The sequence below is a fragment of the Moschus berezovskii genome, chromosome 23, assembly GCF_049115385.1.
Source record: "Moschus berezovskii isolate FMDL1 chromosome 23, NW_MosBer_1.0, whole genome shotgun sequence".
Taxonomy (NCBI): domain Eukaryota; kingdom Metazoa; phylum Chordata; class Mammalia; order Artiodactyla; family Moschidae; genus Moschus; species Moschus berezovskii.
In genome coordinates, this window is record NC_142482.1 from 17,577,331 (window position 1) to 17,604,522 (window position 27,192).

At 41.8% G+C, this 27,192-nt stretch overlaps 1 protein-coding gene across 1 annotated transcript in view; it reads right to left on the reverse strand.

Moving 5' to 3' along the window:
• Nucleotides 1-27,192, reverse strand: part of SACK1B (scaffolding CK1 anchoring protein B) — a 108,490-nt gene that overhangs the window by 79,973 nt on the left and 1,325 nt on the right. The window contains exon 2 of the mRNA XM_055406822.2: nucleotides 1,849-2,352. Coding sequence (XP_055262797.2) covers nucleotides 1,849-2,292 — 444 coding nt within the window. The 5' untranslated portion in view covers nucleotides 2,293-2,352. The remainder of the gene's footprint in view (nucleotides 1-1,848; nucleotides 2,353-27,192) is intronic.

Genomic DNA, 27,192 nt, shown 5'->3' on the forward strand with positions numbered 1-27,192 from the left:
TTAAGTCACTTGTTCCTCAGAAGAAAAGCTATGACAAACCTAGACAGTGTGTTAAAAAGCAGAGACATCACTTTGTCAATAAAGGTCCATATAGTCAAAGCTATATGACTATATAGCTATATATGAATGATATATATGAATGATGTGAAAGCTGGACCATGAAGAAGCCTGAGCACCAAAGAATGATGCTTCTTAGCTCTGGTGTTGGAGAAGACTCTTGAGAGTCCCTTGGACTGCAAGGAGATCAAGCCAGTCAATCCTAAAGGAAATGAACCCTGAATATTCATTAGAAAGACAGCAGCCGAAGCACCAATGTTTTTGCCACCTAATGCGAAGAGGCAACTCATTGGAAAAGCCCCTGATGCTGGGAAAGATTGAGGGCAGGAGAAGTGGGCAACAAAGGATGAGACGGTCGGATGGCATCATTGACTCAATGGATATGAGTTTGAGCAAGCTCCAGGAGATAGTGAAGGACAGGGAAGCCTGGTGTGCTGTAGTTCATGCAGTTGCAAAGAGTCAGACAGCACTAAACGACTGAACAACAACAAAATGTTTTATTTACCAAAATAAACTATATCCAGAGCAAGAATTAGGACTCTGTGCGCTTACAAATCGGAGAAGGCAATGGCACCCCACTCCAGTACCCTTGCCTGGAAAATCCCATGGATGGAGGAGCCTGGTGGGCTGCAGTCCATGGGGTCGCTAAGAGTCGGACACAACTGAGCGACTTCACTTTCACTTTTCACTTTCATGCATTGGAGAAGGAAATGGCAACCCACTCCAGTGTTCTTGCCTGGAGAATCCCAGGGATGGGGGAGCCAGCGGGCTGCCGTCTGTGGGGTCACACAGAGTCGGACATGACTGAAGCGACTTAGCAGCAGCGCTTACGAACAAAGAAAATTTTACCATATTTACTAACCACATATTTCCTTTCAGAGATTAAGAAGAAGTTAAATGATTTAGATTATGAATGCATCAAATCATCCCATTTCCAGCCCATACACCTTTTTTTTTTTTCCATACACCTTAGATATCATGCATGAAGTTCTCTCAGATGCATGAACATGATGAAGAGAAGGAAATCTCCATCTGTAGCAGGGATGCAACACCTGATCTCAGAAACTTGCAACATGTGAGAAATACAGCCTGCCGATATACTCGTATGTCTATTTCCTGAAAGTAACAAGCATGGTCTATACATGTAGAGATTGTTATTAACCTATGTATCTATTATACCGTGTGTCCCCCATCCCTGGGTCATGGGCTGCTACCAGTCTGAGGTCTGTTAGGAACGGGGCTGCACGGCAGGGGGAGGGTGAACACACGAGGCTTCGTCTGTATCTCCAGCCACTCCGCATCGCTCACTCTACAGTCTGAGCTCTGCCTCCTCTCAGATCAGGGGTGGCATTAGTTCTCAGACGAGCATGAACCCTGCGGTGAACTACTGGGATCTAGATGGCTCGTCCCTTATGAGAATCTAATGCCTGGTGATCTGAGGCAGTGATGCTAGCATTGGAGAGCAGCTGCTGCTGCCTCCCGTCACCCCCAGATGGGACCGGCCAGTTGCAGGAAGACAAGCTCAGGGCTCCTCCTGATTCTACATTATGAGTTGCATGATTATTTCGTTATATATGACAGTGTAAGAATAACAGAAAAGAAGTGCACAATAAATGGAATGCACTCAAACCATCCCCAAACCACTCCTCCCAACCCTCCCCCCTGGTCCGTGGAAAACCTGTCTTCCACGAAACTGGTTCCTGATGCCAAAACGGTTGGAGACTGCTCTATCGATACTACGCTGGTGATTTCCCACGTTTCAAATCTTTCCTCTAGAGACAGAAATGTTACCTTTCGTGCTTCTTTGATCATCTTCCGAATGGTTTCCTTAATCGTAAGCAGTTGCGCTCTTGGTGGATGAAAGAGGAGGTCAATGTGTGTCCCCCCTAAGAGTCCAGGCATTACATATGGCCAGCCTAAGTCAAGATTCGGGGCTTCCACATCGGACTCCACAGGCCAGTACGTCCCTGAAGATGACGCATCATCGCAGGAATTATCAGTACCATGTGCCGTGCTTTGTGCAACTTTTTGAACATTGTTCAAAATGTAGTTAATTTCTTCCTCAGCTAGAAAGTCTGACACTCGTTCCTTGGCAAGAAATGCTTCGTATGCATCTAACCCATGTTCAATCAGCGTGTCCACGGCCACTCGGTACCATTCCTTGTAGTGAGGTTCAATGTAATTGTCTGATTTACACTCGTCATTCAAGGAGGAGAGCATTGATGAGGACTCCATGCTTGCAAATCTTTGACAAGGGCACTTTCAAATGTCCATTCATGCAGGAATGAGAGGTATCTGGATGTTTAAAAAGAAGAAAATCAAAATCAGAATTTGGAAATCAGATGTCTTAAAATCCTTGTCAACTGTTATTTCTACCTTTATTCATTTTTACTACCAGCTCAATATGACATACATTTTATATTCAAAGTGGCATTAATAATACCACAGTTCACATAATCCCAATAATTATTATGGTATTATTCAGATAATACCATAATCCAAATAAGTTAAACTGATTTCCTTTTACAGATTCCTAGTTGATAAATCCCTTCCCAAGATACCTCTAACTTTAGTTTCTCATCTAAGGAAATATACCTTCCTCCTCTGACATGCTGAAAGCCCATCCTTCTTAACTTTAATCTGGGATTACACATGGTGTGATTAAAATCAGAATAAAACCGATGCCTGGTCAGCCATTTATATAAATCTTTGCCAAGTACCTGTTAAGCATATATATCCTGATGAAATATAAAAAGCTCAAAACACTTGCCTTCCAGGGATGTCTTAATAAGATGAAGAGGTGAACTATACACACAAAGCTGTTTGTTACCGCTCTGAACAAAGACATATCTGCTAAAGGCCAAAATGAGTACTGTGTGTAGTCAATGCTTTCAGAATAAAAGCAAGTCAAGATCAATATGGAATAGAAGAGCTACATTATGGATAACCTAGAGAAGGAGGTGGGCTTCAGCTGAACCTGGGACGGTGAGTGAAAATAAGATCAGAGGTCAAGAAGGAATATTTTCATTCCACACAAGTATGTAAAACATAAGCTAAAGCACAGAACAGGTACGAGCTTGGTACATTCAGAGTTGATTTAAAAAGAAAAAAAGACAACTTGGTCTGCTGGAAATCAGGATCCTTGTGTTAGTGACAGGAGATAGAGGGGAGTAGACCAAATGGAGCCAGGTGTGGAGACCCACAGGCAATTGTTGTGATGCAGCAAAACGTGTGCCCAAGACAATTAATCAGGGGAGTAGAGAAGGGATAAGGAGCTGAGAGAGCCTTTCTCTGTTCAAACTCCCAGTGAGGATGTGACAAGAATAGTCAAGCCATGGTGCAAAGCACAAACTTGAAATCTGATGGCTTGACAGCATACAGGTGATAGAGAAATTCAGGGCATCAAAGACAATTCAGATTTCTCTTAGGAAGGAAAATCTGCCTACCCAAGCCCACGCCCCATCCCTCACAATGCCCACAAAGTGCTATTCGTTCCCTCAGTTCCTGTGGCAGATACTGGACTGGACTTTATGTCCATCACAGCGGGGACTTTCCAGGCTTTTGAAGTCACAAGCTCCATTGTGTGGATGCAGACAAAGTACAGCTCTGCAATGCGCTGCAAGCACGCCAGGGCTTTTCTGTCAGTGGCCCTGCCGGAGTTTTCAGTTTTCTACTTCACTCAGCCTTACCGAAAAGCAAATCTGGAAGCCATTACCATTTATTAACCCCTCACCTGAAAACACGTAACAAGGGTCACTAACCATAGACAGAAGTCACGGAGGAATGGACAATAAACAGGGCCATAGTTTTGCTGGGGGAGAAAAGGTCAGGACAGATGCAGTGTATAGGAAGCCAGACTGAGGAGTGAGCGGGGCTCAGGGTACCTTATTTTACTATTTTATGTAAATAGATGGAGACAAGCCTGCCTCCATCCCTAGGCTTGGAGGTTATACAGAGAAAATCTAGCAGTAATGAAACCTAAAGATTAAATCTGACATAAGAAAAAAAGAGAACACGTTGTTTTCAGTCTCCCGGAGGATTCTCAGCTTGAGCCATAACTTGACCAAAGCCAAAGCAACTGGAGCTGTCCCTGGGTCCCAGGACCATCATCACCCGTGCAACACGGCATCACCCGTGCAACATGGCATCTGAGTTCTGGGCAACAGAGTCCTCCTGACCCCATGGAATAATGGCGCAGTTTTGGGATAACGTGCTCTCACTCCTCCATGGACTGCAGGAATAAGGATTAACTTGTCTGCTAGTATGAGAGATAAGGTATAAAGAAGTAAATTTCGATTATTCTATTACCTCATAACATCCAACTTCATCTATCGGCATGTACCAGGATGTTAAGAATGAAACTTTCATAAATGTCTCAATCTTATATAGGTGCCCAGAGGTTCTCAATAGGAGAGATTTGATGCCACCCCTACTCTAAGCACAAGCAATGTCTAGAGATGTTCTTAAGGACATGTGGGGAGGTATCTTACTGCCATGCAGTGTGTAGGGACCAGGGATGCTGTGAAGTACACATCAATCAATGAACAGGTCAGTTGTCCACAGTAAGGAATTACCTGGTCCAAAACGCAAATGGTGCTAAGGTTGAGAAATCCTCATCAAGTCACTCACTTCCTGTGAATAGTATTAAACTACTAAATAATGACTTTTGCAGTGTTCATTAAAGTTCTCTTTTGCACATTAATACTCATTTATTAATAAAGAAATAAGGTTTTTGTTTGACAGAACGAATCAATCTGATCAAAGTTTAGTTTCCTAAGGTTTAGTAAAGTGTAGTTTTCATTTGATAATTCCAGTACATGCAGCGACAAACATCCAGTGATCACAGGAAATCACACAGATCATCTGTAATTGTTAAAAACAGTAGGCAACTGATGACTGTTCATAACAGCCCCAGGCCTCCTAAGCACTCATTTTTAAACTTTTGAAATTTAACTTTTGAATTCCTAAAACATGTGATGCTACCTGCCTATTCCATCTGGAAATCAAAATGAATAAAGTGCTTTAAAAAATACTCAATTCATTTCTGAGCTTTACCTATGCAAATATATACACTGAAAATATTATTAAAAACTTCATTCTTGAACTATGTGTAAGCTGAGAAATCACAGAGATCAGAGGGATTATGAAAGTAAAATAAAACTAGGAGGACACATATGAAAAATTAATTATGAAGGAAAAAAATAATTGGAACAGAGAATAAAAGTGAAACCCTACAGGACTAATCAAGAGCAAAACCAGATACAATGCAGAAAAAACACACCACAGGAAAAACACAGCAGCCATAAGCACTGAAGTTGAGAAATGATGTATAAGAGTTAAGATAAGAAATAAATACACTTGATCTGTCCCGTTGGAGAGAAGCTATCCTTCAACCATGGTCTAGAGATCTACTCATTTATTGCAAGAGCTGTTTACAGGGGGGTACTTATAAAAGAGCCATCTTTTAATATAAATGTTAATGGGAGAGAACAAAGCAATGGATCCTGCATAAAGAGCTACTGCAATAAAATAGCACCTGTAGTTAGTTATAGACTCAATACAGCACTTTAAGAGTTCAGTTGCTAAATATTCGAAGGGTTATATTTGAGGACAAAACGAATTGGGTATGCCTTTAGACATAGAAAAATTTAGCATCGTTTAATCACTGCGGATGCTGATTGCAGCCATGAAATTAAAAGACGCTTACTCCTTTGAAGGAAAGTTATGACCAACCTAGATAGTATATTAAAAAGCAGAGACATTACTTTGCCAACAAAGGTCCATCTAGTCAAGGCTATGGTTTTTCCCATGGTCATATATGGATGTGAGAGGTGGACTGTGAAGAAAGCTGATCGCCGAAGAATGGATGCTTTTGAACTGTGGTGCTGGAGAAGACTCTTGAGAGTCCCTTGGACTGCAAGGAGATCCAACCAGTCCATTCTAAAGGAGATCAATCCTGGGTGTTCATTGGAAGGACTGATGTTGAAGCTGAAACTCCAATACTCTGGCCACCTCATGCGAAGAGTTGACTCACTGGAAAAGACTCTGATGCTGGGAGGGATTGGGGGCAGGAGGAGAAGGGGACGACAGAGAAGGAGATGGCTGGATGGCATCACCGACTCTATGGACAAGAGTTTAAGTGAACTCCGGGAGTTGGTGATGGACAGGGAGGCCTGGCGTGCTGTGATTCATGGGGTCGCAAAGAGTCGGACATGACTGAGCGACTCAACTGAACTGAACTGAATTAATAAACATTAAAAACTCTTAGAAAGTATATCCTTTTCACACACTATTTCATGTATATTCTTTTCACAGGATAGAGTTGAGGAGAGAAAAATAAAATCTCTTGATGATATAAAAGCTGAGGAGACTGTTTGGCTCATCTATTACTTAAATGACTCACTCCAGAAAAAGAGCCTTGCAAAACACATGATTCAAAAGACCCCCAAACCACCACATACTGCATTTGCTATCAAACTTCAGGGTCATTGTGGGAAGTATAAATTGCAAAAATGAAATCAGTAAATATAAAATATATAAACAAGGTATAAAAGAATAGATTTCGATGCATGGGCCACTCTAAAAAAAGTTTGGACATTTCAATTACAAAACTAAATATACAACTAACACAAGGCAACAGCTGCACTCCTAGGGTTGATCCTGAGAAATGGAAACTTACCTTCACACAAAGATTTGTGCATGAACGATTACTGCAGCCTTATTTATAACAGCCCCAAGCTGGAAACAACCCAAACGTCTTTTGCAGTTGAGTATTATACAAACTGTGGTACCCCCATATCATGGAGTATTCATCAGCTATACAGTGAACTAACTTCTGATGCCTGATCAACCTCAATGAACCTCAAGAGAAGTATGCTGGGTGAAAAAGGCCAAACCCCAAAGATTATGATACAGAGTTACAGTTCTGCAAGATATCAGTTCAGTTCAGTTCAGTTCAGTCGCTCAGTCGTGTCCGACTCTCCGTGACCCCATGAATCACAGCACGCCAGGCCTCCCTGTCCATCATCAACTCCCAGAGTTCACTCAAACTCATGTCCACACAGTCGGTGATGCCATCCAGCCATCTCATTCTCGGTCACCCCCTTCTCCTCCTGCCCCCAACCTTTCCCAGCATCAGAGTCTTTTCCAGTGAGTCAACTCGTCGCATGAGGAGGCCAAAGTATTGGAGCTTCAGCTTCAGCATCAGTCCTTCCAATGAACACCCAGGATCGATCTCCTTTAGAATGGACTGGTTGGATCTCCTTGCAGTACAAGGGACTCTCAAGAGATAACCGCTGCCTAAAAGGAGGGAAACTGCATAAAAGATAACAACGAATTTCTCTGTATTATTTCTCTCAACTTGATGTGAATCTACAATTATCTTAAAGCAAACTGTGCTCACTAGCAATTTCACCTGCCTTGAATAGAAAACAAAATAAAAATAACATATAACTGGGAGGGTGAGAGCTTGTGTTCAGGGTCACACCACTAGGTTCAAACCCTGCTTCCCAAATCACAGTCAATTCCCTACCCATGAACTTTTAAGTTGTGAGCTTTCAAAGATGCGAATGTGTGTTCCAGCAACAACAGGATGAGTGAAACTGCAGCTTGCACTCTGATTGTGCTAGCTGGGTACCTAGGTTAACTTTGCTTGATTTATGAACAAACTGGACTTGCAAAAGGCAGTCTTGGAATGGAACTCATTTGTATTCAGGGGACTTACCGAGTTGTGAAGTTCATGGACAAGCGACCTATGTACGCAAGCCTCAGCCTGTGCCTGCTACCGAATGCAAGTTTGTGTTCCTGATCCACAGTGAGGTCAAACAAACCGAAACGTCGGAGTCTGGAGAAAGGCGTACTGCAGGGCCCTGAAGGGACAACTTGTGGCTCCTGCTCAAAAACCCTGAACTCCCTGAAATGCTTCAGTAGAGCATTTTTAAAGGCAGGTGAGGCAGAAGCATCTCAGAAGCATCTGATGCACAACTCTCTGGTTAATGGTGAGGTACCAGCGTGGTGTCACAGGGGTAACATTATCAGTCCTCAGGCTCCAGTAAGTCTGGGGCTATATACTCCTGTTAGGTCCATGAATCAAGGCAAATTGGAAGTGGTCAAACAGGAGATGGCAAGAGTGAACATAGACATTCTAGGAATCAGTGAACTAAAATGGACTGGAATGGGTGAATTTAACTCAGATGACCATTGTATACTGTGGGCAGGAATCCCTTAGAAGAAATGGAGTAGCCATCATGGTCAACAAAAGAGTCTGAAATGCAGTACTTGGATGCAATCTCAAAAACAACAGAATGATCTCTGTTTGTTTCCAAGGCAAACCATTCAATATTACAGTAATCCAAGCCTATGCCCCAACCAGTAACGATGAAGAAGCCGAAGTTGAACGGTTCTATGAAGACCTACAAGACCTTTTAGAACTAACACCCAAAAAAGATGTCCTTTTAATTATAGGGGACTGGAATGCAAAAGTAGGAAGTCAAGAAACACCTGGAGTAACAGGCAAATTTGGCCTTGGAGCACGGAATGAAGCAGGGCAAAGGCTAACAGAGTTTTGCCAAGAGAACGCGCTGGTCATAGCAAACACCCTCTTCCAACAACACAAGAGAAGACTCTACACATGGACATCACCAGATGGTCAACACCGAAATCAGATTGATTATATTCTTTGTAGCCAAAGATGGAGAAGCTCTATACAGTTAGCAAAAACAAGACCAGGAGCTGACTGTCACTTAGATCATGAACTCCTTATTGCCAAATTCAGACTTAAACTGAAGAAAGTAGGGAAAACCACTAGACCATTCAGATATGACCTAAATCAAATCCCTTATGATTATACAGTGGAAGTGAGAAATAGATTTAAGGGTCTAGATCCGATAGATAGAGTGCCTGATGAACTCTGGACGGAGGTTCGTGACATTGTACAGGAGACAGGGAACAAGACCATCCCCATGGAGAAGAAATGCAAAAAAGCAAAATGGCTTTCTGAGGAGGCCTTACAAATAGCTGTGAAAAGAAAAGCAAAAAGCAAAAGAGAAAAGGGAAGATATGAGCATCTGAATGCAGAGTTCCAAAGAATAGCAAGGAGAGATAAGAAAGCCTTCCTCAGGGATCAATGCAAAGAAATAGAGGAAAACAACAGACTAGGAAAAACAAGAGATCTCTTCAAGAAAATGAGAGATTCCAAGGGAACATTTCATGCAAAAATGGGCTCGATAAAAGACAGAAATGACATGAACCTAACAGAAGCAGAAGATATTCAGAAGAGGTGGCAAGAATACACAGTAGAACTGTACAAAAGAGATCTTCACAACCAAGATAATCATGATGGTGTGATCACTCACCTAGAGCCAGACATCTTGGAATGTGAAGTCAAGTGGGCCTTAGAAAGCATCACTACGAACAAAGCTAGTGGAGGTGATGGAATTCCAGTTGAACTATTTCAAACCCTGAAAGATGATGCTGTGAAAGTGCTGCACTCAATATGCCAGCAAATTTGGAAAACCCAGCAGTGGCCACAGGACTGGAAAAGGTCAGTTTTCACTCCAATCCCAAAGAAAGGCAATGCCAAAGAATGCTCAAACTACCGCACAATTGCATTCATCTCACATGCTATTAAAGTCATGTTCAAAATTCTCCAAGACAGGCTTCAGCATTATGTGAACCATGAACTTCCAGATGTTCAAGCTGGTTTTAGAAAAGAGAGAGGAACCAGAGATCAAATTGTCAACATCTGCTGGATCATGGAAAAAGCAAGAGAGTTCCAAAAAAACATCTATTTCTGCTTCGTTGACTATGCCAAAGCCTTTGACTGTGTGGATCACAACAAACTGTGGAAAATTCTGAAAGAGATGGGAATACCAGACCACCTGACCTGCCTCTTGAGAAACCTGTATGCAGGTCAGGAAGCAACAGTTAGAACTGGACATGGAACAACAGACTGGTTCTAAATAGGAAAAAGAGTACATCAAGGTTGTATATTGTCACCCTGCTTATTTAACTTCTATGCAGAGTACATCATGAGGAACGCTGGGCTGGAAGAAGCACAAGCTGGAATCAAGATTGCTGGGAGAAATATCAACAACCTCAGATATACATATGACACCACCCTCATGGCAGAAAGTGAAGAGGAACTCAAAAGCCTCTTGATGAAAGTGAAAGAGGAGAGTGAAAAAGTTGGCTTGAAGCTCAAATTCAGAAAACGAAGATCATGGCACCTGGTCCCATCACTTCATGGGAAATAGATGGGGAAACAGTGGAAACAGTGTCAGACTTTATTTTCTTGGGCTCCAAAATCACTATGGATGCTGATTGCCGCCATGAAATTAAAAGACGCTTACTCCTTGGAAGGAAAGTTATGACCAGCCTAGATAGCATATTAAAAAGCAGAGACATTACTTTGCCAACCAAGGTCTGTCTAGTCAAGGCTATGGTTTTTCCAGTGGTCATGTATGGATGTGAGAGTTGGATTGTGAAGAAAGCTGATAGCCAAAGAATTGATGCTTTTGATCTGTGGTATTGGAGAAGACTCTTGAGAGTCTCTTGGATTGCAAAGAGATCCAACCAATCCATTCTAAAGGAGATCGATCCTGGGTGTTCACTGGAAGGACTGATGCTGAAGCTGAAACTCCAGTATTTTGTCACCTCATGCGAAGAGTTGACTCACTGGAAAAGACTCTGATGCTGGGAGGGATTGGGGGCAGGAGGAGAAGGTGACGACAGAGAATGAGATGGCTGGATGGCATCACTGACTCGAAGGACATGAGTTTGAGTGAACTCCAGGAGTTGGTGATGGACAGGGAGGCCTGGCGTGCTGTGATTCATGGGGTCACAAAGAGTCGGACACAACTGAGCGACTGCACTGAACTGAACTGAACCAGCGTGATGTCACAGGAATAACATTATCAGTCCTCAGGCTCCAGTGTTCTGGGGCTTTATACTCCTGGCCATCAGTTTCTTTTACTTAGTGGTGGGTTTTAGCACCTGGAAAACTCAGGAAAATATGAGATGTTGTTAAGGTGGGGGTACTTCAGATGATATGGGGAGGGGTCTGCCCCAGGAAGGCCCCATAGGTCCTGCTCAGGTACACGCTCATGACATTAGGTCATTCTATGAAATCAATGAGGCAAATGCCTGTAAAGTATTCAGCTTTTACCATAATTATTATTATACTAGTATTCCTATTTTACATTTCAACAATATGTTACAGTATAATTACTCTAAAGATAAAAAACATTTGGTCACAAAAGTCTTTTAGGATTCAAAAAAAGGCAGAGTCTCTGTCATCCCATCAGCAATGTTAATACTGTTTTGTCAACTGTAGTATTAAGCCAACAGCTAAACCTAGTCTGCATTGTTTACAGTTTCTGATCACAGAACGATCACTGGAAACACTTCTGAAATAAAAGGTTGGTGGAAAAACGCTCCAAGGAGAAATTATAAGCTTCTTAAATAACAGATAGTCTGAGGTTATGATTAGCTCATGGGCAAGCGGCTGGCCCCAGATCAGGCCTTTGGCTGAAAGAAATCCCAGAGAGATAAGTATCGCCAATGTCCCTGACATCCTATTACCAACTTCAGTCTTAGGCTGTTGCTATTCAACCAATGCAGATGACACCACCCTTTTGGCAGAAAGCAAAGAGGAACTAAAGAGCCTCTTGATGAAGGTGAAAGAAGAGACTGAAAAAGCTGGCCAAAAACTCAACATTCAAAAAATGAAGATCATGGCACCTGGTCCCATCACTTCATGACAAATAAATGGGGAAACAGTGGAAGACTTTATTTTGGGGGGCTCCAAAATCACTGCAGATGGTGACTGCAGCCATGAAATTAAAAGACGTTTGCTCCTTGGAAGAAAAACCATGACAAACCTAGACAGTGTATTAAAAAGCAGAGGAATTACTTTGCTGACGGAGGTCCACATAACAAAACCTATGGTTTTTCCAGTAGTCATGTATCGATGTGAGAGTTGGACCATAAAGAAATCTGAGCAATGAAGAATTGAGGCTTTTGAGCTGCGGTGTTGGAGAAGACTCTTGAGAGCACCTTGGAGTGCAAGGAGATCAAACCAGTCAATAGTAAAGGAAATCGATCCTGAATATTCATTGGAAGGACTGATGCTGAAGCTGAAACTCCAATACTTTGGCCGCCTGATACTAAGAGCTGCCTCATTAGAAAAGACCCAGATGCTGGGAAAGATTGAAAGCGGGAGAAGGGGATGACAGAGGACGAGATGGTTGGATGGCATCAGTGACTCAATGGACATGAGTTTAAGCAAGCTCCGGGAGATGATGAAGGACAGGAAACCTGGTGTGCTGCAGTCCATGGGGTCACAGAGATTCAGACACGACTGAGCAACTGAACAGCAGTGCTGTCATGGATTCAACTGAGTCCCCCAAGAAAATATATTCAAGACCTAACCCTCAGTACCAGTAAATGTGATCTCATTTGGAAACAGGGTATTCTCTGCAAGGCACAAAACATAGACAAATACACAGGATAACTCCAAGTGACTGAAGAGGGTAGAGATCGGAATCCTAGAGATTACTGCCAACACTAGACCTAAGAGAAAGTCATGAACAGATTATCCCCTAGAGCTTCCAAGAAAACAGGGTCCCAAGGACACCGTGACATCAGACTATTAGCCTCTAGAACTGTGAGAGAATAAACTCTATTGTTATAGGTCAAAATTTGTGGCGTTTTGTTACAGCAGCCCTAGAAAGCTAACATAAACACACATAGGATTATTTTTATCTGAAATCTTAAAAATGTCAAATAAAGGAACTTAAAAAAATTAATTTACCCTTCACAAATGATTTCAATTGTTTTTCTAGTGTGTTATTATTAAACAAGTTTTCGGCAAATTTATTTAATGGACATTTGATAGTCTTTTAAATATTGAGGAAAAAGATACCTCAAATCACTCTTTTTGGAGCGGGCATGGACTCTATGATGTGCATCAAAATGTTTGCTTATGGAAGATGAGAAAATGTTTTATAAAGGCTTCTTTCAGAACATCCTTGTCTGATAAAAGCATCATCTACAGTGGACAACAGTTGAAAATAACTTATCTCTTCTTTCCTCAAATTTTTCAGTTCATTTCAGTCACTCAGTCATGTCCGACTCTTTCCAACCCTGTGGACAGCAGCACGACAGGCTTCCCCATCCATCACCAACTCTGCCAATATTATGTTTGACTTTGATTTTAAGAAATTTAAGATGACCATGAAAACATTAAAGAAGCTACTACTAAATTTAAAATTCACTATAATAATCTGCCAAGAGTAATCAGATACCTAATTGTGGCCTCCTAAGATTCTAAGTTGACTTCATAACACCACTTAGGACAAAATGGCCAATAGTGCAGGTCACAGGCTTCCACAGAGCAAGCCAAGGAATTCATGCTCCTGTGGCACATGCAGTGTGGGTGCAGACTTGCCCACAAGCGGATATGCCCATGTGGCACACAAAGTTAGTGTGGGTGCCAATGCCTCCATACGTGGTCATCAAGAGAATCATCCATCTTATCAAACTCATGAAAAGGACAAAACTAAGCAGCTGCAATTCGTTCTATAAACCCCGATGAAAATATCATTTGCTCACTATCTAATCATTTCTCAGTTTCCTTAATCTCTTTTAATTAGGGAGGAGCATGACAATCACTTTCATACCAAAATAATTCCAGGGTTTGTTTCTTATTGGCTGCTCTTCAATACATTGGCAGCCCCAGTCTAAAGTGAAAGTGAAGTTGCTCAGTCGTGTCCGACCCTTTGCGACCCCATGGACTGTAGCCTACCAGGCTGCTCTGTCCATGGGATTTTCCAGGCAAGAGTACTGGACTGGGTTGCCATTTTCTTCTCCAGGAGATCTTCCCGACCCAGGGATCAAACCCAGGTCTCCCGCATTGTAGGCAGATGCTTTACCATCTGAGCCACCAGGGAAGTCTAAACTATAGTTCAAATGTAAGAACATAAAGACCATGAATTTATGTTCATGACAATAAAACATAGTCATTTATTATATTTGGAAGTATTTATTGAGTAAGTCCTGTAGAGAAACATGTAGGAGAACGAATAAACACTTTACTGAGAGAACATGTACTTAATACTCAAACTGCAGAGAATTACTCTATGTATGGCTTAAAATGAAAGAGAAATTAAAGCAAATTACTCTTGGGCCAATATCTGACCTATTCCTAAATTGTGTTTTATTATGATTTTAGAACACCAAAAGATCCAAGGAATGGAACAAGGTAACCTTAATTGGTTGCATCTTGTGCCAAAAGTGCTCCATCTCAGCCTGGTCCTGATCAATGTGTGTGACAATTATTTGTACCAATAAATAGAAAAACATTGATACAGTTTACAGAATTGAACAACAACATATATGTTAGATGACAGACTCAATATTCAAAATGATCTTACATAGTAAGATAATATATCAACTGGATAGGCTGAAACCCAATACAATAAATTTTAAAGTCTTAAGTTTACATTAAAAACTAGTTCTATAAGTACAGGATGGAGGAGGGTGGGGGGAAGATCATGTCGTAAAGAATATTTGAAAAATGGAAACTGTTCATCCAAAGAGAACACAAAAAAAGGCATATTAGGGTAATCTTTCAGTTCAGTTCAGTTCAGTCTCTCATTCGTGTCTGACTCTTTGCGACCCCATGAATCACAACACGCCAGGCCTCCCTGTCCATCACCAACTCCCGGAGTTCACTGAAACTCATGTCCATCGAGTCGGTGATGCCATCCAGCCATCTCATTCTCTGTCGTCCCCTTCTCCTCCAGCCCCCAATCCCTCCCAGCATCAGAGTCAGGGAAGGAGAATGATTTTAAAGGCAAACGACAGATCAGAGGTTGGTTCAGTGACCCAGAGTGGGAAAAGTAGCCTAGGATTCGACTTCTGCTCTACCACATACTCGTTGTAAGACCTTGGTCACTGTCAGTCTGTGACTCCAAACCTCATGTTCCTGTACTGATGCAAAGGGTTTCTATAAAAGCCTTACTATATATCTGCCATAAATATGGCTATAAACGGCGAGGTAGTCATATGGGATGGAGTTTATTTAGTAATAAGTCTCCATTTTTTCTTATTTTCTTCCTGTGTACTCTCTGTATGTATTCAGGCAAAGGACACATTTTTGGACAGAGTCCTATAGCATGTCACAAGTTGGGTTCTGGGGGCACACCTTTTGCCTTAAAACTCTAAGATGATATTTATATTACCTGCTGAAAAAATTGGGAATAGATACCCACAAACTCGCAAACTTTACTTGGAAGCAGGGAGGTGGTAAGAAAGCATGTTTCACTCAGGTGTGACAAAGACCTGCCTACTAAGTCCTGTCCTGGATTCCCCTGGGTCAGCCTCCACCATTCAGCTTCGTTTTATTGAAGCTAAATAAACAACATTAAACACACCCATTTTCAAATGTAAAACAAAAGAACAAAAAAACCAAGACAGTCAGGTGTCTCTCGCTTCTGCTGGGATGTCCATATGGACAACAAGCAGGCTACTGAACTACTCAAGAGCAAAATTATAAATTAAGAAAATTCATCCAAAACCAATAGGAAACACACACAAAAATGAGAGTGCTTGTCTTTGAACGGTGGTGCTATGGGTGATTTTTTAAACTCTTTACACCTTTCTGTATTTGTCAAATGTTTAGTAATGAACTGGGCTTCCCTTGTGGCTCAGTTGGTAAAGAATCCACCTGCAATGCAGGAGACCTGGGTTTGATCCCTGGGTTGGGAAGATCCCCTGGAGAAGGGAAAGGCTACTCATTCCAGTATTCTGGCCTGGAGAATTCCATGGACTGTATATAGTCCATGGGGTCACAGAATCGGACATGACTGAGCGACTTTCACTTTTTTAACAATGAATATATGGGATTCCCTGGTGGCACAGATGGTAAAGAATCTGCCTGCAATGCAGGAAACTGTGTTTGATACCTGGGTCAGGAAGATCTCCTGGAGAAGGGCATGGCTATCCACTCCAGTATTCTTGTTGGAAAATCCCATGGACAAAGGAACCTGGTGGGCTATAATCCATTGGGTCGCAAAAAGTTGGACATGACTGAGCAACTAACACACTTTTATCAATGGATATATATTGTTCACACTGGGGAAGAGGATGTTCCCACTGGAGAAAAAGAAAGTTGATAAAACAATTATTCCAACAGGTAATTTTAACTTTAGAAAATCCTCTTCTTTTTTCATTCACGTGCTAAGTTGGCTGTAATAGGTTTCAAAACACTGCATAGAAAACAGTCTAATAACTATTACAAAACAACACATGAACAGGTACAAAACATACAGAAAAGAAAGCTATATTGTTATGGGGGCCATAAAGAAAACAAAATGAAAATAACTACAGGTAGTTAATGAGGTCTTAAATAAGTAGCTCAGGGAGACAGATGCAGCATCATCTCCAACTCTCAGAGAGTCAGGAACATGGCCAGGGCAAGGGGCAACCATAGCACTTCTGGCACTGAGCATCTTGTGTGATGCATCAATTAAAGGCCTTGTTCTCTACCTCTTTCCTAAGGCTAGGAGCCTGTGATCGAGGAGACTGTGTCTGTTTAGCATGCTCATCAGTGCTCAGGATGGACATAACTGTTAAATAACCAGCTAATCACATATTATCTTAAAAACTCAAAGTAACAGAATTAGAGTTGATTAAAGTGGTGCTAGTGCCAATGCAGGAGACGTAAAGAGACATAGGTTTGATTCCTGTGTCAGGAAGATCCTCTGGAGAAGAAAATTGTAAGCCACTCCACTATTCTTGCCTGGAGAACCCCATGGACAGGGGAGCCTGGCGGGCTACAGTCCAGGGGATCACAAAGAGTCAGACACGACTGAAGTGACTTAGCACACATGCAAAGTATGATAGGCCAAAAATACTGAAGTATAATTTTTTAAAAATGCTAAAACCTCTGCATAACGTTTGGGCTTCTCAGGTGTGTGCATGAAGTGTGAAAGTTGCTCAGGCATGTCCAACACTTCGCGACCCCATAGCCTATACAGTCCATGGAGTTCTCCAGGCCAGAACACTGGGGTGGGTAGCCTTCCCCTTCGCCAGGGGATCTTCCCGACCCAGGGATCAAACCCAGGTCTCCCACATTGCAGGTGGATCTTTTACCAGTTGAGCCACAAAGGAAGCCCAAGAATACTGGAGTGGTGCTTTCCAGGTGCCTAGTGGTAAAGAATCTGCCTATGATGCAGGAGACGCAGGAGATATGAGTTTGATCCCTGAGTTAGGAGGGTGTGGAAACAACTCCAGTACTTTTGCTGGGATAATCCCATAGGCAGAGGAGCCTGGCAGGCTCCAGTCCATGGGGTTGCAAAGAGTCAGACACGACTGAAGTGACTAAGCACTCATGCACGCATGTGCAGAACTTGTAAGCACCTATTTGTTTCTACTAAGGGGAGCTTAGTTTTTCAGGAATACAAATTATTACCCTTTTGTAAAACACTTTAAGAGAATAATCAGAAATCCAATGAGTACTGTAAAAGTCCTTAGATAAATCCACGCTCTCTATCAAAAAAAAATTAATTTCAAATGAGCACTTTATCAGAAGTATGGAGATGTTATTGTGTCACTTGGAGATTCTCCCTAAAGTTTGTATTTTAAAACATTTAATTATGTTAAAGTCATTCTGAAAAATGACTTCTCTGCACTTCATCTTAACGAAATAAAGTTCTAAGTCTTGCATTTTTCAACAGAAATAGTGATACAAATTAGCTGTAAAGCATGACTCATTTCCCTGTGTCATTAATGTCAGTTCTATTATCAAACAGATTTATTTCAGCAGGAAGAAAGGATTCATTGGGTGTTTAAATGAATTATGATTATAAATGTTTCGTATATCATTAACATGAAACTGGAGTAAACTATATATTCCTGAGCAGCCCTGAGAAGCTTCAAAGTCTATATTTCTTTTTACAACTTGATAAGAAGTTTCAGTTTATCCCAGAAGTTACCCTGATAGAAATCCAGATTATGATTTCAAGAAGTATGTAAATCTCTCTGTTCTAAAGGCAGGCAGAACTTGCAGTAGGACCAGGATCTCCTTTTATCTTGAGAACTGCTAGAGTGTTAGCGATTTTTATAGTGATTTTTATAGTGACAGTTGTTAGAGCCAACAATATCGAAAAAACACAGCTGAGATTTCCTCCATGCTGGATTCCAGGACAGCAGGTGAGAATTACCTTCAAATGTCATCAAGGCCCATTTTCCCATTTCTAGGCTTGAACTTGGGAGCTACACTCATCTCCGTCCTCAACCGTCTCTGTCAACACTCTCCCCAGGAACCTTACAGGTGGACACACCCTGTGTCCACAGGTGACAGACAAACCCCAGACATGACTGCTCCCTCAGGCTCCAGATCTATAGAGTCAGTCGGTTCCAACATCTTCCCTGGGCACCTTTCTTTCTTTACCTTTAACATTACAAGCTCATTCCCATCTTAGGATATTGACACTAGTTGCTCATCTACCTGGAACACCCCTTTTTTTCACTCCTTTCTTATATGTCACCACCTTACAGAAGTCTTCTAGACTGCTGATTAAAAACACACACACACACACACCCTGTCTGCCATGCTTAATTCTCTTACCTGATTTATTTAACCTATATCACTTACCATGCTGTAAAACAGCAAAGGTATTTATTTACTTGTCACGGCCTATATCCCCCTCAGTAGAATGGAAACCCCTCAAAGGCCACCAAACAGTATTCTAATTTACCAGTGCCCTTACCATACTGGTTAGTACATATCCCCACTGTCTTGGATAGGTCTCATGTCTCATGTTCTCCTCTTGTGTTTTATTCTCTCTGTGTAATCACAAAGGAGAAATATCTAAGGATCCATCTCTATGCCTCCTCCATCCAGCCATCCAGCCATCCATCCATCTATCCAGCCAGCCAGCCAGCCAGCCATCCGTCCATCCATCCATCCATCCATCCATCCGTCCATCCATCCGTCCATCCGTCCATCCATCCATCCATCTATCCAGCCAGCCAGCCAGCCATCCATCCATCTATCCATCCAGCCATCCATCCATCTATCCATCCAGCCAGCCAGCCAGCCATCCATCCATCCATCCATCCAGCCATCCATCCGTCCATCCGTCCATCAATCCATCCATCCGTCCATCCCTCCATCTATCCATCCAGCCATTCATCCATCTGCTCACCTCTTTGCCTTGCCTTTCCTCTCCCTTCACAACACCCATCTACAGTTCCCTGATCCCACCAGAAGTGGGGTTCAGGATCTTTCAATCTCAGTTTCTGAACTTTAGCAGAATTTATAACAAAGATTTGATATATTTAGCCCAGGGCACCGCAGGCAACACAGGTCACCTGAAGAGGAAGGTTGGACATGTGTTAAATGCATTCCTGGCCCACCTTTTGAGTCTATTTAAGGTAATAAAAGGTCAACCGTGGCTCACGTTGACATTTACAGAAGAACAGGTGCTGTAGGAAAACATCATAATTCAGTGCTCCACTGTGAACTATGAAAGTGGCTTTCCAAATACATTAGTAAAAACAGTGCACTTTAGGGAAAAAACGGAAGCTTCTAAATACAATGCCTTGAGAAAATGTATTTTTTGAAGTTATATTGGAAACAGCCATTGAAATTCAAGGTGTTATAAATATTTAGCAGCAAAAAAATAATCTTGGACTGTTAGAAAGTAAACATTTAAAACCATGGGAAGATGATGTGGATACTGTACAAACTGACATACATTTATTTCATTAACATGCTAAAAAATGGTAATAATATATCTAGCTTGGGAAAATATTAGTTTCAATTTGTGTAAAGAGCCATAAAAAAATATCAGAACATCTAAAACATAACAACATCTAGCAGTCTTTTATGTCTTTTCCCTTGGGAGTCACTTTTAATCAAGCCTTCCGAGATATCACAGTTGAAATAGAGTATTCCTCTTTTATTTCCTCCCAGAAATTCCGCCCCTCCCAAAATAAAAAATGTGACTGGAAAAAGAGCCTATGCTAAGTCAGCCCTTTTATTATTTTCTCAATAAGTTTCTTCACTGGTTCCTTTCGCTTGTTCATGAAACACATGCACACAAAGAAATCAGTCAATGAAGTCTAAATAAACACATTTCTTAAATGTGTAAAATGCTGCTGGAATGTATAATGGACCCTAGGTCTTAAGGATTTCATAGGAAGAGTATCCTCGGTTCCCTGTGGCCTCTCTCCAAAACTGTAGGAGGGTGTAACAAAATCCAATACCCACAACAATGCACACTTCTAAGTGGAAAGAACTTAGCACTGTTCTGAAGGTGTGCTATCATCGGTTACATTATCAAAGTCTAGCTTCTGTTTGCTTCAGGGGTGTGTGTGCACGCGTGTGTGTGTGTGTGTGTGTGTGTGTGTGTGTTAGTCGCTCAGTCACGTCCGACTCTGCAACACCATGGACTGTAGCCGGCCAGGCTCCTCCGCCCATGGATTCCCCAGGCAAGAATACTGGAGTGGCTTGCCATTCCCTTCTCCAGGGGATCTACCTGACCCAGGGATCGAACCCAGGTCTCTTGCATTGCAGGGAGATTCTTTACTATCTGAGCCACCAGGCAAGTCTCAGTTGTAACCATACTTTATACAAACCAAGAAAGTCATTTATGTCTCTGCAAAGGGCACGATTTTGTTCCTTTTCTGGCTAAGTAACATTCCACTGTATATATGTACCACATCTTCTTTATCCATTCCTCTGCCTATGGGCATCTACACTGTTTCCATGGCCTGGCTATTGTAAACAGTGCTGTGAGGAACACTGAGGTGCATGTATCTTTGGGAATTATGGTTTTATCCAGGTATAGGATGGACACAAGGGGGGGAAAGGAGGGGTGGGATAAATTGGGAGATTGGAAATTGACATAAACACACTACTGTGAATAAGATTACCAATGAGTACCGGGTAGAGCACAGGGCTGGGGAAAAAAGAAGGTACAATATGTTTGCAGGACATATGTTAAGTTAACCTGAAAAAAGGATTCCAATATACATTCCGTTCAGTCGCTCAGTCGTGTCCGACTCTTTGCGACCCCATGAATCCCAGCACGCCAGGCCTCCCTGTCCATCACCAACTCCCAGAGTTCACTCAGATTCATGTCCATCGAGTTGGTGATGCCATCCAGCCATCTCCTTCTCTGTCGTCCCCGTCTCCTCCCGCCCCCAATCCCTCCCAGCATCAGAGTCTTTTCCAGTGATTAGATGCTGACAAATACTGTTTTATTCCAGTTACACACCAGATAACTAGAACAGTCAAATTCACAGTCAGAAAGCACACCGGTAGATGTCAGAGGATGAGGAATGGGGGGAGGCGGGGGCCGGGGAACGGGCAGTTAGTGTTTGATGGGGACAGAGTCTCAGTTTAGAGACGTGAAAAATCCATGACACGGATGATGGTGAGCGCTGCATACAACAGTATGAGTATACTTAGTACCCCTGAACTGTGCAGCTAAATATGGTTAAAACAGTGTGCTTTATATTATGTGACTTTTACCACAATAAAAAACATTAAAAATAAAAGTCATCCATATGAAACATAAGCAAACTGTTTGGGTCTCCTTCAAATAATGTTATTATTATGCAATGATATTAAAATCAAAGATAACAATATGTTTCTTTAACTCGAATCATTAATGATTTTATCAAGTCACGTATTCCACATGTGATATCTTACTCGGGATGGTCAAGGGTTCTTGTGCCAAATTTCTGAGGAATAGTATTCAGGATCCAATGGCTTTGAAGAGAGTTTATGCTCCTTTCCATTTAGGTTTCTTGTCCTAACTCTACTATGTACAAGATGTAACCTGCTAGATGGAAGTAAATCTATAAACACAACACAGAATGTAAAATAGTGTGAGGACATTGTCTTAATAATAGGACTCTGAATTAGGCCTTTGAGCATGGACCAGATGCGACTGATTTTTCAGGATGAAAATCAGGACTGTAGATATGCGTGTACAAGAAGTAGCCAACTGCACAAACAAATGCTTTTGCAACAAAGCGATGTTCCTTTCACTTTCACTGTCTAGAGGCTGATGCTTTTCGCCTGGCATTAACAAACATGGAAATTGTAGACATAGGGTGTACTTTTAATTTTCTTTTGTATCATTTTCCTGCTGAGATTTTTTTAAAAGAAAGACTCAATTATATGTATAAGTGGTTCCCTCCTTAGTTCTTTTGCCCTGTGAACTTTTCTGCATTAGACACTAACACTGAAAGTAACTCTTCTCTGACAAATCCAGTGGTTAATCCATCCATTAACAAATATTTCAATTTCCTGCCCAGTAAGACTGTCAGCACACCAATATGCAGTTTCAATAACACCATTACCCTCTTTTTACTGTCTTATTTGCACTCTATTTGAATATTTTATTCCAACTTGAACTCACTTTATAAGTTTATGAAAAACAGAAAAATGAAAGTCTCCATGGTAGTGACAAAATGCTTATCTAATAAGCAGAACACAATCAAGGCAAAGATGGAATTATTAGATGTGCCAAATAAGGCAAATCTTTAGTTTTAACTAGATGATCATTGTACAGCTTTTGTACATTGTACATCTTTTCCATCCACTGGGAAGGAAAAGAATAAAATTTTTAAATGTATAAAAATGCTACAAATGTAAACACTGTATTTAATATTAAAGTGTAAATGGAAATTTTATTTATAACATATTTTGGCTGTTAGAGAATAAAATTTCCCTTGTAATTTATATTTTAATATAATTTTATTTTACAGAGTTTTAGAAACATATAATGTGGAAGGGTAGAGACTTGAAATGATGGAGAAAGATGACAGGTGGAAACAAAGAAAGATTTTAAACAGATGAACAAAAACCATTATTTTATTGAACCCTCAAATAAAAGTGATCACACACACAGAATTTCAGAGCAGAATGACACATACCAGTGATCAACTATTCAAGCCCTTCATGGCATCACTGAAAAACTTGAGAGGCCGAGAGAATTTACATACTCTGTCCAAAATCACCACTAACTCAGGTCAGATAATGTCCAAGTTCACAAGATATTAGTGAACATATACAGTATCTGCTGGGCTCTTCAGAGAGCATGAGGGGAATACTAACAGAAGCAGGGATTGGGCGTGCAGAGCAGAGAAAAGATGAAAGGTAAGGTGACAAAGGAAGGGGAGAGGAAGGAAAGAGAGAGGAATAAAACAAGAAAGAGAAGACCGAGGCGAAGAAAGAAGGGGACAAGAAGGAACAGTAGGGGCAAACAGAGGTCAGTTAAAGGGCAGCAAGAGACCAGAAAGCAAAGGAAGGGCTGAGACTGAAAGAAAAAAGAAAACATTAAAAGGAAATCACTGGGCAACACTGTCAACAGTTCCTTACTTTAAAAACACCCTAACTTTATTTTACTTTTCTCAAACAATTCAGGAGTGACATTTATTTGAGAAAAATGTAGATTAAAAAAAATCAGGAAACAGCTGTTGAATGAGTCAGATGAGACTGAGCATTTAGAGGAACTCGTTGTTTATAGTGAAGCCATCATCGCTGTGCGTGTATATGGATGACAGTCAGACACCCTACGGTGAGCAATTCTATCACGGCCATTGAGGTGGAAGATGCCACATCTTAGTGCTCTGAAAACTGCCTTTTCTTCCCCAAGTGAGTAATGCTTATACAATCTGAGAAGCAATGTAATAGTAAATAGAGATCTAAAACTCTCCGAAATGAAAGCTGGATAACAGAAGTGGAAATAACGAGATTCCAGTGACACTCTGGGGAGACCTTAGCTAATGCTATTTTATTGAACCCAAAAATAAAAGTGATCACACAGAATTTCAGAGTAGAATGACACATATCAGTGATCAAGTATTCAAGCCCTTCATGACATCACTGAAAAACTTGAGAGGCCAAGAGAATTTAAATACTCTGGCGAAAATCACCACTAACTCAGGTGTGATAACATCCAAGTTCACAAATTATTAGTGAACATATACAGTATCTGCTGGGATCTTCAGAGAGCATGAAGGGAATACTAAGTAAAGGAACCTGGTCCATTAATATCTGTTTGTACTTATTACTAGGTTCATAACAATGAACTTCCTGAGAGCCAAGAACAATGCTAACCCCACATTCCCAGAGCAGAACACATTGGTGAGGGCATCATAGCCAATATGTGTATATTTAATGAATATACAGATAGGGCACAAGCCTGAACAGGGACTAAAAAGCCTCCTGATGAGGGTGAAAAAGGAGAGTGAAAAAGTTGGCTTGAAACTCAACATTACAAGCAACTAAGATCATGGCATCTAGTCCCATCACTTCATGGCAAAAAGAATGGGAAATACTGTAAACAGTGGCAGATTTTCTTTTCTTGGGCTCCAAAATCACAGCAGATGGTGACTGCAGCCATGAAATTAAAAGACACTTGCTCCCTGGAAGAAAAGCTATGACCAACCTAGACAGCATATTAAAAAACAGAGACATCACTTTGCCTTCAAAGGTCTGCACAGTCAAAGATACGGTTTTTCCAATAGTCATGTAAGGTTGTGAGAGGTGGATAAAGAAGGCTGAACACCAAAGAATTGATGCTTTTGAACTGTGATGTTGAAGAAGACTCTTGAGAGTCCCTTGAACTGCAAGGTGATCAAACCAGTCAATTCTAAAGGAACTCAACCCTAAATATCCATTGGCAGGATGGATGCTAAAGCTGAAGCTCCAATACTTTGGCCACTTCATGCAAAGAGCTGACTCACTGGAAAAGACCCTGATGCTGGGAAAGTTTGAAGGCAAGAGGAGAAGGGGGTGGCAAAGGATGAGCTGGTTGGATGGCATCACTGACTCAATGGACATGAATTTGAGCAAACCGCAGGAGACAGGTGTGCTACGCGGTCTATGGGGTCATAAAGAGTCGAACATGACTTAGAAACTGAACAACAACAGGGGCACAGAAGCACAAAATTATAACCTTTACACATCATGAGTGCATAACTTTTGTATTAAATTCTTTAAAACAGGCTGCTCGGACTTCCCTGGTGGCTCAGTGGTTAAGAATCCACCTTGTTATGTAGGGACACGAGTTTGATCCCCGGTCAGAGGACTAAGATCGCACATGCCGCGGAGCAACTAAGCCATCATGCCGCAATTAGTGAGCCCCGCAACCAGACAGTCTGTACACGTCAACGAAGGATCCCACATGATGCAACAAAGATCCTGTGTGCTACCACTGAGTCCCACAGCAGCCAAAGAAAAAATGCTAATGAAAAAAAATAAATATAGGCTGCTGCCAGAAACATGGAGGTCACAGCAGCCCCTACGCCGGTCATCAGGAGACGGCCCACTACCACTGTGCCTTCCCCAAGAATGGGCTCAGACACAGACCCTACACCGGTCCTCGAGAGACAGCCCACTACCACCGTGCCTTCCCCAAGGATGGGCTCAGATTATTTGACACATAGCTCAGAAGATGAATGGCCTGTGCCTCTAGGGGACATCTGGCCTTACTCTTAAGGACAGTGTGAAAAATAAAACACAAACTGGGTAGTAATTAGATGTCCCCTGAGGAAAAGGTTCCTGGTATTAGCCAAATCATGTGACTCAAGCAAGTCACAAAGTAGACGTGTCCAGCGGGTGAATATCCATTATCTTTGGATCATCTCTCCAGCCCAGGGGCATCTTCCTCACAGCATCACAGCTGCTCAAAACATCTTTCGCCTCCCTCAACCCCTGTCCCTAACCTTTTACATACGCTAGCCTCTCAACTCCTCAAAAACCCTCCTTTCCTAGTGGAAGTTAACTGGCTCCCATCCAAATTCACCTCTATGCATCCCCTTTCCACCATTCCCCACCTTCAGGGTCAGCAACCTAGGGTACTCATCTCCCAACTGGCAGATGCTGATCCCCTTTGGAGCCAGGCTGTACTTTGCAGGCTGGTAGGAAGGAAGAGTCACCTGAAGGCTCCGGCATGTTTGCTCAGAGAAATGTTGGTGGATTTAATTCTTGATGGAGCATAGGTGATATCTGTATAAAATTTAATCCATGGTATCCTTAAAATTCATCATTAAGAACTGTGTTCCCATGGTGGTGGCATTGGCGGGGGGGGGGCATTCTGATATTCAATAAATTCACCAACAAAGTCCTAAAATACCTCTCACTTCCAAGTTAGAAATAATTAAACAAACAAAAGTATATTTAAAACACTGTGTTTTACAGACTGTGAAATTGTGAAACACCCCTGGAACACTTACATCTGGCAAGTTACAGAGGGAGAGACATGAACTTACCTAACTAGCTATACAAGGACAACTTGTAAGTTTACAAATAATTAGTTAAATTAAGCTAAGTGTGGGGCCTTTTCAAAAGGTCCCCTCCCACCAGATTTATATTATAGAAGAGGCCTGATTTACTGGAATCACATTTTCACCACAAGGGTCTCCAGACTCGAAGGATCCTTCCTTTCCCAGCTTGGAAACTCACAGTTGTGTGATGCAAGTGGACAGGAAGCAGGAGGTGAGCTGTTACAGGGTGACTAAGTCACGACCAAGAAAAGCTCCACCACAAACTGTAAGGAGTATGGTAGCAGGAGGGGATATAATAGAAAGAATAATAAATTAACTAACCCATCCCAGAGTTTAGTCAGTTAAGGTTAAAGCAACAACCTCCAAAGAGTGATCACTAAAAACATCACTGAGTCAGCAGCAAGAGGTGTGGTTTGTCTTCCTGTGTGCAATCCCTTTCAGCAGTTGTTCAATGGGTGATGCTTCCCACAATACGCTCTGAGCATCTGGGGTCTAGAATGTGCCAACTTGAAAGGCAGGATCCACCCAGCCCCTTAGGCAGACTCTGCTGGGTGCAGCCAGCATCCTTCACAGGTGCGTACACCACGTGCGCTGTAAACTCAAAAGCAAGGGACGCAATTTTGACTGGAAGGTGTGTGTGGGCCTCTATCACTCCGGGAACAGCAGGAAGACAGGGAGAAATCAAACACAACCAAGGACCCATCCCACCCCTACCAGATCTGGTTTCACACCACTCCCCCTTCTTTGGTTATTCTGGAAGACCAAAAAGACCGGCTTTCTCTTTCCTCACTGTTTCCTATCCTGTTTCTTGTCAAGTCTGAT